This window comes from Rhipicephalus sanguineus, chromosome 1 (genome assembly GCF_013339695.2).
Source record: "Rhipicephalus sanguineus isolate Rsan-2018 chromosome 1, BIME_Rsan_1.4, whole genome shotgun sequence".
NCBI classification, from domain to species: Eukaryota; Metazoa; Arthropoda; class Arachnida; order Ixodida; family Ixodidae; genus Rhipicephalus; species Rhipicephalus sanguineus.
The window spans coordinates 276419247-276434258 of record NC_051176.1 but is presented as its reverse complement, the minus strand read 5'-3'; the positions used below and the strand labels follow the sequence as shown (position 1 = coordinate 276434258).

The 15012-nt window shown below is 47.2% G+C and overlaps 1 protein-coding gene across 1 annotated transcript in view; it reads right to left on the bottom strand.

Annotated features, from left to right (window-relative positions):
• LOC119379023 (Kv channel-interacting protein 4) overlaps window positions 1–15012 on the bottom strand; it is a 501724-nt gene that overhangs the window by 258830 nt on the left and 227882 nt on the right. Inside the window, exon 2 of the mRNA XM_037648158.2 lies at window positions 7147–7227. Coding sequence (XP_037504086.1) covers window positions 7147–7227 — 81 coding nt within the window. The remainder of the gene's footprint in view (window positions 1–7146; window positions 7228–15012) is intronic.

Genomic DNA, 15012 nt, shown 5'->3' with positions numbered 1-15012 from the left:
TATCTTTGTTTCTCCTTCTTTCTCTCTCTTTGTGCTCGTTGTCTAGCCCATCTGCGTTATTGCATCCCGCGCCGGAAAACTGGCGCACGTGTTCTGGCAGCGAAGCATACAATAATAATATCTGGGGTTTAACATCCCAAAACAACGACATGATTATGAGAGACGCCGTAGTGGAGGGGTGCGGAAATTTCGACCACCTGGGGTTCTTTGACATGCACCTAATTCTAAGTACACGGGCCTCCAACATTTCCGCCTCCATCGAAAATGCGGCCACCGCGGCCGGGATTCGATCCCGCGACCTTCGGGTCCGCAGTCGAACGCCATAACCACTAGACCACCGTGGCGGGGCTGGCAGCGAAGCAGAAGATGAAGAAGAGGACGAAGGGAACGCGTGCCGGTTCATGATGATGATATTTTTTGCCAGACCGGACAGATTACGCTCAGCATAAACAGCTCCACTGCTAAAAAAAAGGTAACCTGGTGCATCTTTTCTTCATTTTTCTTTTTGCTACTGTGAGGTTTTACTCCAGAAAGCCGAACCCTATTAATAAGAATTTCGTCGATAGCTGACCTCTATTAAAACAATCATCAACTTCACTCCCCGCATACATTCAATTCCTTGCTGTCCGTGGCAACATCCCAAAATAAGACGGACAGCGGTACTTTTACTGTAAAGAACGGGCTGCTCATTGTTACAATAACCGCAGCGTTGTATTTCGCTTAATGTATGACTCCGGCGTACTTGCGGCTTGACACATATGAAATTAAACTTGTTGCGTGCAAGCCTTCCACTTGGTGGTGATGCGCAGCTATATTTCAGGTTCACACAGGTAGTGTGTTACTGAAAAAGAAAGGCGAATGCCAAGCTCCTAAGAAGTACTTCGCTCAGTGAAGTTGCACTGCGGCAGTCTAATCTGCCCGTGGGCGGCTCTTTTATCTCGATGTCTCCCTCTCTAACTCTTGATGCTGGAAGCAGAAACCACCGGGGTACACGACGGAGTCCATTATGGCGCAGGAAGCGGGAGTGCCGAGAGCGGCATACCAACAACAATTTTCCTTTTCAGCTTTCCAGGCCTGAAACATTCTGGCGGAGGTTTCTCTTCCGCAAGCACGCGGCGTCGAAGACCATCAAACTCTGTGCGGCCGGATACAATGCCACCCTTTTGGCTTGTTCATAAAACGGTCGATAACAAAAAGAGATGACACTGGGTGGAGAATGAGAAAACAGAAGCAAGGCGAAAGGGGCGAACAATGAGCGGAGGAATCGTAAAATAGCCCCCTTCTCCAGCAGAACGGTCGCCGTAAAGAGGATGACGAAGAAGATGGTCGCTTTCGGACATCTCGAAAGAAACGACGGCGTCAAACCATCCGTAAAAACGGCCCGGAAGTGCCGAGAGAGCTGCGCCGACGGTCATTGTCTGCGGCAGCACAAAAGCAACAGAAAATGGGCGGTGGAAAAGAAAAAATGAAAGAAAGGCGAGAAAGAGGCGCCCAAGGAGAACCCTGTGCCAAGGCAGAGAAGATACAAGGGGTCGGTGCCAGGACACCGAGTCGGTTTTGCGCAGATACATATGGATATATACGTAAAGGTTGGAGAGAAAATAGCCTCGCCGAATGTCGGGATGGGGGGGGGGGGGGTGTACAGTGTTTCCGTCTCGTGCACCGAGCGCTCTCCAGCCGACAGGTGATGACCGCACGCCGCAGAGCCAGGCTACTTACAGCGCCGACTGGGCCGGGAATCAAGCCACCGATAATGAGCGAACGAAGCGCTCTCCTCCCACAGGAAAGATAGTGAAGTAGACGGGCGAGGAGCGAGAAGGCACGCCTGGGTGGCTGGCTGCGCGATTGCTGCGGCGCGCTACGACCCAGAACATCGAGCAACGGTCGTCGTGGGGCCCCGCGAGCGCCTCCTCGCTAAGTGCCGGCCGATAAGAGCAGCCCGGGAGGCTCCTTTTTATCCCAGACGCACTCTCGGCGGCCTTTCGCTCGTGCGGGTCGGCGGCGCGCCCCTGCCTGACAAGTTGGAAGCGGCCGCGTCGATTGCCGCATCCTGCACGCGGCCTGGTGGAAGCCGACGTGGGGATTGATTGAATTATTGATTAGGAACTTCAACTGGCTTCTTTCGCGAATTTTGTTTCCCGCGCCCCTCTTATGCTCCTTTCTGAGAGCGGTGGTTGTTTGTACACCCAGCCCTGGTCGCGAACAGCGAGGGTTTCGAGCAAATTATAGGGAGCGACTTGCCGAGGAGACTGCTTGAAATCATCGCGAACGAGTGCTTTTTCAGAGAAGCCTGTGTTTGCCCACTTCCAAAGGAAATCCCCTGTTTTTCTTTTTCCCTCGCGATTACTATGTTGGTTTGTTATGTCTTCGCAGCTATTGCTTCTATATACGTATAAACAATCACTGCTACAAGCATAAGCAAAAAGCGAATGCATACGGAAGCGTATACTGTCATTCTAATGTGAATACGTTGCGAAGGAAAATGTGACCATCTAAAATGAGGTAAAATAGCTATAGTGGGGAAAGTTGGCACAGCTTTCGGGAGAGCGCGAACGGCGAGGAACATAGAAAAAGTAAAGATGAACCAAACAAGACAGAGCTTATAATGGCCATAGCCCAGTAGTTACTGCCTAATTAACGAGCTACCACCTATTTGATGTAATCAATAAAAATAATGTTCAGGTTGGAAATATTGCCCGGAAGCAGGTGTGATCGTAAATAATGTTGTTGAAACCGCTTTTTGTCACGAAGTTTGTTTGGAGTAACGATATCAGAATGATAGTCCCATAACATAAGTACGTCTTTACTATAATTTATTTATCCGTTGTCAGACCCTCAGTGTACACTAGGGTTGGGCTATTAGGGGCGAAGCACCCTAGGGTCGAGGCTTGTCCGTTGTGCGTTGTTGTCCGTGCTGGCGGCACAGCACCGTGTAAAATCGAAACATTAGGTTTAACAATAGACTAATAATAATCATCACTGCGACAAAACAGCATTATACACCTACAAGCACAAACCCTTTATACTAGTCGGCGACTTAACCTACACATTATGGACCTTAGGAGCTAGCGCTGTCGTCGACTCTTTATGCCACTTAATATCACACTGTCACTCAATTTATATTATATGGGGCAACGCTCGGGTAGCGCACGGTTACTCACCCATGCGATACCAGGAGCTTCGCCCACTCGTCATGATTCACTTCTTGGAGATGCGGGGATTTTTAGTAAACCTCGAACGTTCGCTGTACCTTACGATGGTATTTTCACAGTAAGCCTACATTACTCACAGCATCACTGCACAAAATTACGATCAATATCGTTGCCTGAGGATCAAGCGTACTGGGATCCTCGTGGACGTTAACATCAGTTTAATTAATCAGTGTTACACACGCTATAGTAATATGGAGCAAAGAAACACTGATTCAAGCACATTTGCGAAATACTCTGCTCATGCGCCCGAAAATTTGGAAGAGTTTCCTTTTTTATTGCATTTCCCTAAAAAACTTCTTGTGTAATGGGGCGCTGTTGACCTTAACGTATTAGGAGTGTCTATAATGCCTTCGGCGTTAACAAACTAAGAGCCACAACAGTCACATGATTTTTCTTTGCGCGCTTCAAGTGTTTGAGCGAAATGCGTTCTATTGTTTTTTTTTCTTATAGCGCATAAGCGGAAACACATTTCAGCAAGGCTGTGTCTTGCTGTAAGAACAACAGCGCCCGCTGCTAACAAACTTTGTGTCATGCGTTTCAATGCGTTACATTCTCAGGAAGACTAAAATGACAATGATGTCTTGCGTATACTAGACAGCAGGTTTGAAATGAATACTAGGGGTGTGCAAATATTCGAGATTCGAATTCGAATCGAATAATACCTAATCCAATAATTCGATTCGACTTTCAAATAGCTAGTATTCGATGTTTCGAATAATTCGAAAGGACGAATACATAAAACGCGACAAAGGTCAATGGTGCAACATGGTAATGTTAAGGCGGCTAAAAGTAACGTCAACGTCGTTACAGTCGGCCTTTTGTTAAAACTTTCACTGATATCCTGGTTCAAAGGCGAGCGCGCATGTTTATCTTAAAGGAGATTACGTCATATGTGAACGTAAAAAATATGCACGAGAAAACTGGACTTCTTGCGTAGTTCGGTCGCGTATATGCCGCAAGCGCCGAAAAATGTTTCTACTTTTGCCCCCGAAACCCTCGGTGATTGGCTTCACTTGAGAAAATTTGTTCCCGCTGTGTCTCTACCGCACCACACCACACGTTAGAAATCCCATCGTTGCTGCGCGCAGTTAAAACACTGCTGTGAATGGGCGCCCGAAGATTTTTGGGTCCGGAGCTTTCATGACGATGAAGCACATCATTACCGTTGTTCTTCCTTTGAATTTTCAATAAAATTTCGGTATTCGATATTCGATTCGATATTCGATATTTTTGGCCGCTATTCGGCACCATTCGATTTGAATTCGATTCGATATGAAATTTCACTATTCGCACACCCCTAATGAATACTGCAAAAGCAAACAGAAAAAAAAACTACCCAGTAAAATCGCATAGATTACTTCGCACGCCCCTCCACTGCTGACATAAATACCTTTTCGGCGCTCTTTCTTTTGTATTTATCGGCCAACTTACCTCTGGAGAACTTAAAAGACTAGGCAGGAAGTTTTAAAGCAATCGCAACAATCGACATGACAAGTGTATCGGGGAGGTCAGTGTTGACGTTAAAGAGGAAACTCTACCCGCCGAGAAACGACTGATGAGACAAATCTTAGTGATTGATTCTGAGTTATCGCTTCTTCTTTCAAAGAACAGGTGCTTCGCAGATGAATCCTTACATTTTATTGCGATTATTGTGGTAGTTGCGATGTCTCTGGCGCCGCTGGCACATTCGTCATGAGTGCAGATCTCTTCTCTGACGCATTCACAGTGGCGCTATATCTTGTTATCACTACAAAAAAAAAGTTAGCGTTCGTCTAGATTTAGTGTTTAAGACAAAAACATGGCTGATCCCTCCGTCATAGGAATCAGTATAACACGAAAGTGAAACGTGTCTTCACAGAAGTAGTGCTTATTGTGTAATGATATACGAGAGCTTGTACAACGTCTATTCGTGTTTGGCAGCTATAACACCGTTTGACGTGGATGCACCCATGTTAACAGCATGTCTCTATCGCGACGACTAACGCCCATGATCATGATTAAGGCGTTGTGGTAGCTGACGGTGTGAACATATATTTGGACACAGCGGATCGTGAATCCTGCGTAAGGATGATATCAAACAAGCTCATAATCAACACTGGTACCCGGTATGCACTTCTTCAAAGCGTCGTCAATTAAGGAGAGAAACGGCACGGTGTGCGCTTTCTAGTAATGGGTAGCCGACGTCTGTGCTCATGCATACATAACACACACTGCGCTTCAGCAACACCGGAGGTAGAGGTTCGTAGCCTGAGCCGCAAACGCGTGCGTCCCGCTGGCCTCTCTCTCGCAGGCGCTGCTCTCGCTCCACCAAGGCACGACATTCACCCCGTCGAAATCGCGTCCTTTCTGCAACGCATATTGCAGCAGTTTTGTTAGTCGGTGCTCTCGCAATTGAAGCAGTCGGCGGCGGAGAAATCCCGTTCGTGCACGTGGAAGCTGCACTACTCCGATGAGCCGACGCACGCTAACACGAAGCCAAGGGCAAAGAACGTAACTGCGTCAAGGGTGCCTCGGCGACGCCAGCGCGCCCAGTCTACCTCTCTGGTACCGAGACGCTTTAACCATGACCTCCTATATCGCGTGCAATCTCGGAGTAAGCGCTAGTAAGTGTCGATCGTGAAGCATTACTTCTTTTCACCTCTCACAGACGGCGGCACCGCCCCGCTCCGCCCACCGCGAAAGAGAATGTGTGAAAGATATAAGGCGCGTTCGCGCCGTGCCTAGCACCTGCCGAGGTGGCTTAGTGGGTAGGGCGTCGGGCGCTTGTCGTCGCGGCCGCAACGTCGTGGCTTCGATTCCCAGCGGGGTATCTTTTTCTTGGTTTTTTTTCTTTCTCACCCGTTGGTGTCCATTTTATCAACGTCATATCCGTGACGGATGTACTTGGTGGACCCCGGCATAAAACACTTTCGTGTTAAAAAGCAGGGCTAAATATACTGACGGGAGGACCGCCTTGAACGTAGCTGCTGCGCGAACGAAAGCTGGCTTTACCGCATAACTTCGGATTCCAAGATGACGGATCTGTGCGCCACTCTCACTCCCTTTGGGGGTTACAGTAATTCTAGTTCTACGCTACTGTTACGACGATTCCCAGGATAATTCTTCGAGGCAAGTTGTCATAACCCGCACCTTTGAATGCGCTAAGATTGCCGCTGCAGAGAGTTGTGACGCGCTTGTTTTTTGCAAGTCCATTGCTTCCGCTATGCGACAGCCATGTTTTTTTTTTCAGAGGAGGCGTCGTGCAGGCGTACAGGCCAGGTTTTTGTACTGTGAAACTATGTAGCACAATATAGAAAACAGCTTTTTTCGTTGTTCAAAACGGGCGTTCATACGTCATATTAGCGTTCATCAGCGAACAAACGGCAATGTCTCGCGGGTTCTAAGTATGCCCAGGAATTCACATATTTTATTGCAAAACAAGCAAGTATACATAAGTGAACCACTCTTTCAGCTTCGACGTCATGTACTGTGACAGTAGTGCTACAGTGAAGACTGCCATACTATTTTGCTTCATTACACGATATAATTGTTTTTACCCCATATAATATACAAGAAGCCAGCGGTCCTTGGTCAGTTCTCAGGTTGGTGGAGGGATGGTGGAGAGATGGAGGGGTATGCTATGGGTATTTTTAAAGAATTTAAAAAAGGAGGTACAAAATATACCAGTCCAAAAGTTGACTGTTGAGCAAAAAAATCGAAAAGTTGTTTAGATAAATTAATTGTGTCGTTGCTTTTTTGTGATATAAGCACTTTTATTTTGTATGACATAGCAATACATGTTGTAGAATTCGAAATCCGAGCCACACACTAGCAATCTCAGACTGCGCGGTTCTATATAAGCCAGCTCCGTACCACCACAATCCCAACGGTTAATGAATATCACGCTACCATAAACGAAAAATAAAGGGGGAGATTTGAAATCGAAACTACTTACTTTTGTTTGCCCAATACTTGAAATTTTTAACTTCTGTCTCTTCGTCCACGTCATCGTTGTCGGACCCTTTGTTTCCCGTACCTGCAGGTGGAAGAAAGAAAGAACGTTTAGAAAATCTTTTGAATGCGAAGCATTTCTTAGCGAACCTCAGGCACTTTGAGCGCTTCTATCTACGTATCGATCTACGTATCTATTTTTATATCTATCTATCTAGCTAGCCGCCAAAGTCTGGGTGCTCTCGTGATCGCCTCCTCAGCTTGGTGTAGACCAAAATTGGCGTGGGAGGGTAAGAGGGTCTGACGAATATGACTGTCTGTTCATGACATGATTAACGTGAAAATCCTGTCGCGTACGTCGTCAAACTCTTTCGTCCAGACATGTGTGGCACATGCCCATGTTCCACGGGCCACCGTAAGCGGGTATGCGACGCAGGTTATCGACAGTTTATATCTTCCCAGGAACGGCGAGAACATACATAGGAAATTTAAACGCGAGAGTGTTAAGAAAAACCGGCATCAGCAGTGTTGACCCGACGAATGGAAAGAATAAAAATTAGGATCCCAGCAGGAATCGAACCCAAGCATTCTGCGTTGCAATCAGGTATTCTACCACAGAGCCACGCCAGGTCTACAAACCGGTTTGGGAAAACAGCCTGTGCAGGCGTAACGTCGGTGCAACGTCAACTGTGGTTGTGGTGCTGGCTATCTAACAAGAAAGCACTAAACACTACATATATACTCCTACGATACAGTCGTCATATCAGATTAACGTCTGTGGTTCCAGTGTTGGCCCCGCTTTTATAGCAGTCTAATAAACACTACATTTGTATTGCTATGATTCAGCAAGCTATATTTAAACGTTGCTCGACACCGGAGGAATACGCTAACGAAAGTTACGTATGATGTTGTCATCATCGCACCGTAAAGTGCCCTTCGTTTCGATAATACCGACGTCAGTGCTGTAAACCGAGTGCGGACGTTACGTCATACCGTAAGTTACCCTTTAAGTGCCAGTGTAGTCGACGTGTCTGGTAAAGACACAATGGTCACGCAACTAGTACGCTTAGAAAAAAACGTTGATCTACCTCGTAACGTTTGGCTCAAAGAAAAAAAAATGTAGCATAAACAAATACTCACTGATTGCTTCGCATGAAACCGATTACCACAAAGCGTGGGATCTGCCGAATTTTCTTTTTAACCGCTAAATGCTGAATCGACAGGCATCGCCACACACACTCTCGAAGCAAATAAAATATATCGGGAATAAAGTTAAGCGTGTAACATGTTTTTTAACTACTACTCCCCACAAAGCGAACAAGTAATTCCGAAGGTAAGTGCACACAACTAACTAGCATATTGTTTATAAAACTCCTTTTTCTTAAAACCGGCTTGTAGTTGGCTGATTATACTAGTTCCTTAGGTACAAGTATTGGCCCATAGTTGCATTAAAAAATGGAAAGCAGTGTTGTAAATGCGGCTATTGATTTCCTAGGAAAAAAAGATGTTTACAAGAGTAGACATAATGCAATGTATCGGTGAGGTGTATGAGAGTGGAACCCTCAAATCGATTTGGCTGATTATACTAGTTCCTTAGGTACAAGTATTGGCCCATAGTTGCATTAAAAAATGGAAAGCAGTGTTGTAAATGCGGTTATTGATTTCCTAGGAAAAAAAGATGTTTACAAGAGTAGACATAATGCAATGTATCGGTGAGGTGTATGAGAGTGGAACCCTCAAATCGATTTCCACGTTTCAAGAACAGCTGTGCGAGCACCCTTTTCCCACGAGTAAATTGCGAGAGCTTAAATTTGATGCCAGTGTTATTACACACAGAGCCTCGGGACACATTTTCATTGCTCGTCTTTTTTCTTTTTAGTTCCTCTCTCTTTAGGTCCACACAAAAGCTGAGTAAACACGTTGAGCGTTTCTTCTTCCGCACCGCGTTCAAATGCCGCTTACAAGTGACAAACAGAAAAAAAACGAGGAGTTGGAACATGTACCTGGTAAAAAAAAAAAAGTACGGCGCAGCTCGCTAGAATGATGCCGCGAAGTGGAAATGCAACCTCATGCGCTTTAGTGAGAACTTCCTGCTACAGACTGCTGTCAAAACAAAATGTGAGCGTTCGTAATTGAATATATAGAAGCATGCGGGCACGTTGCAGATTCACCGGGCGAAGAAAGCATTGTTCGCTTGCGGCTGTGAATTGCTGGTTTCGTCGAAGTACGGGAGCGGAATTTCGCGCAACGCCCGTTAATTGTGTTTCAGCTCGAGTTCGTCCTCTCCCCGCACTCCCCGATTACTCTTGCCGTCCATCCCGCGGGAAATGTTCGAATTCCTATTCAGATAAATTAAATAGTCACGTCGACGCGAAAGTCTCAACTTCATACCCCCGCAAAAGAAGAGGAAGCCAGCCTATGGGACGCGCGCAGGTGTGTGCCACCTACAACAAAGGGTCCGAAGACGGCGCGCGAGCGATGGAAGAGAAACGGCACTTGCTTCATTCGACATTCCGCTTAGTGGCATTAGCCGCCGTTATCTCCGTCGCAGATTCCATCAAAAAACGCTTACGGCGGGCGGCCGGGCGTGCGATCGCTGCCCGAGCGACCACGCGGCACGCGAAAACGACCGAATCGGCAACTTCTTTTTCCCTCCTCTGATGACCGAACGAAGAGAGACCTGACAGAAAGCTGCACCGTCGTTGCCTGAGTGGGAGGCCGCACAGGGGGACCGGACACTTTCTCGCCCATTTCGAGACGTTTTGTCGCGCCGCGGCGGTTAGTGATGCCGTTCGAAGTAAAGCGTCGGTGCCCGAGTGCGTCTTCTCAAACGCCTCGCGTGGTCGTCCGTCGAAAGAATAGCGACGCTGCGGCTCGTTTCTTCACCGCCACAGCCGGCTCATTCCTTTCCTTTGCCACTTCTTTCTTTCTTTCTTTTGAGCTTCGAAATCGTTAAAGGAGGCACGGTTCGTTTGAAGTAGAGCGGAGGCTGCATTTCTTACGAACCTGGCCTGGTGGCGTTTAAAAAAATTAAATAAATAAAGAAACGGAGACAATGAAAACTCTCATAGTCTACACTCGGGTTCGTAACAACAGAAATGGAATATGTGAGACGCTAGGCACGTATAATCAGTGATGAATGCAGGGAGCCTATTACTACCACCCATTCAAAACGACTGCATTAGCGCAAGCGCTTCTTCAAGCATGCCATGAAAAATAAGGAAAGTAGTTATGCCGAAAGCCGTAATACCCCGAATTAATAATCAATCAATCAATCAATCAATCAATCAATCAATCAATCAATCAATCAATCAATCAATCAATCAATCAATTATTTAACGTGCCCAGGAACAACCGTAAGGTCTTTGTGCAGGCGCACGCAAAAAAAAACAATAAAAATAAACAATACAATACAGACAGTCTTCAGAAATAAAAAATTGATTATTATTATTATTATTATTATTATTATTATTATTATTATTATTATTATTATTATTATTATTATTATTATTATTATTATTATTATTATATTATTAAGAGATCTGAATACACCATATATACGAAAGCTTCTTTTTGCCACAAGGCGCAAGTAAAACATTAACGTTTGCATTTTTGCCATGTGTAATGACCCTGCATGGACCCAGTGAGAGAGAGGGAGAGGGGGGGAGGGGGGTTCTTCACGTTCTGATTTTCCTCTTGAAGTGTGCGGGAGTACTATCAGTATACGGCATCTGACAGACTCGTGAAGTGATTCTTCCTAGCTGTGAGTGTGTCGTTACATTCCTTGAAGAAAAAAAAAGGAAAACCTCGATCCGCACCATGTACTGAGGGTAAAGCTTTTTCAAAGATTACTGCGGGGTTTCACGCCTCATTGTTGCGCCTCATTGTTGCGGGACGCACTGTCACTGGAACTATATATATATATATATATATATATATATAGCCCTGTCTTTTCAAGACGGGGGCTATATAGATGCACGGGGGCCCTTCATACCGGCTGTCCTCCTGTCTGCGACGCAGACAGTCGGGAACAAGGGGTTCGAACCTTCTACACATCGGAAGGCAGACAAGTTGGAACGGCGCATTCAATTTCACCAACGGGGGACTAAGTAACGCACGCCTTAGCCCTTCAAAGATGCAGCAGCCGGAGTTTCTGCCGTGCGGTGAGCGAAGAGGGCAAGATCCGCGTGACGCGCTTCAGAATGAACGCAGGGTGCGTTGCGAGTCCGATCCAATCCGCCTCCAGCTGACTGGTTTTCGTCGGGGCACGGACACAATAATACCGCCACATCTACTGGGCATAATTAAGCGAGCTCGCAATTAGTCCACGCACTCCGGAACGCTGACGCGCAGAGCCGAGTCGGCAGTTTTGAAGGCTACACCGCGTCGCGGGTCCGCCCCCCCCTGGGCGCTCTACGCTAGCTCTCGGCAGGCACGAGCGGTAGGAGCGGTGGTGAGGGGTGGGGGGGGGGGGGGTCAGGACAAGCGGTCGCTGCTGTCTAATCGCGGTATACGGGCGCGTGGCTCGGATGGCCGCGCCATCGCCCGGCGCCGCCCAGGCATGCGACGTGTGCGCGCGCGCTTATGTGGGCCGGCACCGGGCGCAATAAGGGACAGTCTTTACAATCTGCATTCACCGGTTGTCGAAGTTGCATCTTGACGTGCGCGGAACGATGAGGTGGATTTCGCCGGGCTGCAGGTACAGGTTGCAATAAGGGGAGTCAGAGAAGTGATCTCGCCGAATATTGCCGTATGGCGTAGTAAGCGCACGTAGTACGAGCTGCCCCTAATATTTGAACGCGCGTCTTTCGGGCTGGTGACCCGAAAGACGCGGGTTCGACCACGGCCGTGTCGATCTCATTTGATGGAGGCGAAATGGTAGAGGCCCGTGTATTGTGCTACGTCAGTACACGTTAAAAAACCCCAGATGTGCCAAATTATCCGGAGCTCCCCGGTGTCTCTCGTAGCCCGAGTCGCTTTGGGACGTTAAACCTTGTAAACGAACCAGCCAACCTTAGTATTTGCCAGTGTAAAAGTGCGTTTGCAACATTTCACCTATCGGACGGTCTTTGTGAGTGCTTTACATGTAGCTCTTATTGCTGCCGACGCCAGCCAGCCACTATGACTTAGAGAAAACATTCTCAACAGGACGCGTCCTACGTTTCATTGTTTTTCTGTACGTAATGCACAAAACGCGGCACCGTTTGGGGCTTCACTAGGCCCATGTAGTGCTGGTACTTGGCTTTTTGCGAGTGACCGCGTTGCCTGCCATGGCGCAAAACCTGCTTCGCTAAGAACGATGCCAGAGAAAGTGAATGAGAGAGCGAGTGAGAGAAAGAACGGGAGTGGGACAGCGGTTAAGTAGAGCGAGCTAGGGAATGCAGCACCCGAGGAAGCGAATGAATGAACGAGAGTGGAGTCAGTGAGAGATCGAGGGAGTGAGAGACAATATCCTCACCACCGACACACTCATGACCTAGAGAGCAAGACCAGGCAAGCAGTGCAAATGACTGCGTGATGAAGGTTCCTCGATGGTACACACCGTGTGGCAGACGTTCAAGAGTACATGCACGGACACGGATTGCATTAACAAGGCACGAAGGGGCACCGTCTCTGGTATACCCTGTGTTCGAGGAGCTCACAAGAAGGGAGCAGCAGTACCGGTCCGCATTTGAATTCCGTGTAGCGGCAATTGCGCGCGCTCTCGTAATAATGGCGCGAGAAAGAAACGGCGTCGAAAAGAGTGAGAAACAGGAGAGAAACGGTGCCGGCTGTTCCACGAAGCTTCGAAGGCTCGCTCGACAGAACGCTGCAAGGCGCACCGAGGGTGTACGTGCACAAGCAGAGCATACAAAATAGAATAAAGTGAATAGAACGTGCGGTAACATCCGTGCTGTGCAGCGGCGCCTATACGTGCGGTGGAGCGGTGCGCGCCGGGCCGTTTGCCTAAGCAGGGGCCGCATCAGCATAAACGGCCCTTTTTAACTGCGCGGGCATGCGGAACACGGCAAGCGCAAAAAGTCGCAACCGACAGTTTAAGAGGCGAGCTGCGAGCTCCTTCCTTCGGCAAGGAAAGCAGAGCGCACGCAAAGCCGAGCGGCTCGCACGCCTTTGCATCAGCCAGCTTGGTTTCAGCCCCCTCCGTGCCACTGTGGAGCGCCATTTATATTCCTCACGATGGCGTGCCAAAGAGAACGGCTTATTCACACTGCTTCGGAGGGTTTTTTTTTTTTTTTGCAGTGCATGCGCTATTGCGCCTCTAGTTTGAAGAAGCGTCCCACTAACCGCCCGCTGCTTTAATGGGCTTCTCAATCAGACGCGCGGCCCAGTCGCATTCACGACGACATATGGAAAGTACCAGAAAAAGACGCCGCGCTGATCACACAGCCGCCGTAAAAGAACAGAGTTGTCCTATAGGCGAGCAAGTCTCTCTATTCACACACACACACACACACACACACACACACACACACACACACACACACACACACACACACACATATATATATATATATATATATATATATATATATATATATATATATATATATATATAGAGAGAGAGAGAGAGAGAGAGAGAGAGAGAGAGAGAGCAGGGGAAGAGAGAGCTGAATTCTTGTTCCTATTTGAGGGGCAGTTTTGTCATGTAAGTTCCGTATTCAGGCTTTCGCAGAAACAATGTACGCTGAGTTTATAGTAAAAGCCACTGTTGCTATATAGGCCTACGTAGGCCAACCCGTGTAGCAACCAGCCCACATACATAACAATAAACACCTGTAGCCTGTGATGAGAAACTACATAACAATAAATACCTGTAGCCTGTGATGAGAAACTAACAACGTGGTAGAGAATTAAAGAAACAAACAGATAAAACGACTATGGAGAGACAGATGAGACGGAAAAAGCAACGATGTCGTTATCACAAGAATGAGACGTACGAGATGCCTTATATGGACTATTTCAACTAGTGTTTTAGGGAGTAATTTTTTCTGTAAAAACTGTCGATTACTTCCGCTACCAATGTGAAGCACACAAAACCACACATTGCGAACTACAAACACCAAATTGAAAAATGTGTGTGACTTCCCTGCGGAGGTGAGAGATAGTGAAGCCTTTTCAAACTTTCTGAACGCTGCTGTTACGCGTCCGTTCCTGCGTTGGGTGTCGTAACTTGTTGCCTCTGGCCGTATAGGCGCCTGTCTCGAGCCACACGACCCTCTTCGTTTGCGGATGAGGCTGGCTGGATTACTCTAAAACCTTCGCCACCAAAACAGAAAAAAAATAAGAAAATAAAGAGTTATGTAATTGCAGTTCGCGCCACCGAGGCAGAAAATAAAAAGGAAAAGAAAAATAATGAGAAAAATTGCAAAAATAAAAACCTAAACAAATTTAAAAAATGCTTTAAAAATAAGAAAAACTAAACGCAAACACCAGTCCGTAACTGTACGTAGGTACTTGCCCCCCTCAAATTTATTGCCTCAGTATACCGCCAAATGAAAACACGAGCACGGCTGCGCTTACATTTCACATTAGGGAGTAATCCTCCGTAATTTTTTTTTCTTTTTTTTCTTCCCCATAGCTGTTGTGGGTTGAAATAATTGGCATTACTACACTGTCGTGTCAACTGGACGGTATTCATCTGGTATGCTAGCCTACAGGAAAGGGGGGGGGGGGGAGGGAGGCGCTAGCGGGGAAAAAAAAGGGAAATAACTAGTAGCGGGGAAAGAAGCAACACGCACGAGAACTAAAAGGGGAGATGATGTACAAGTGGAATTCTCGAGTGGTGCGGCAAAAGGTAAAACTTTACATTTAACATTGTGCACAGTGCGGCACTAAATCACGAGGCTGAAAAGTGTCTACGAAGCACAAA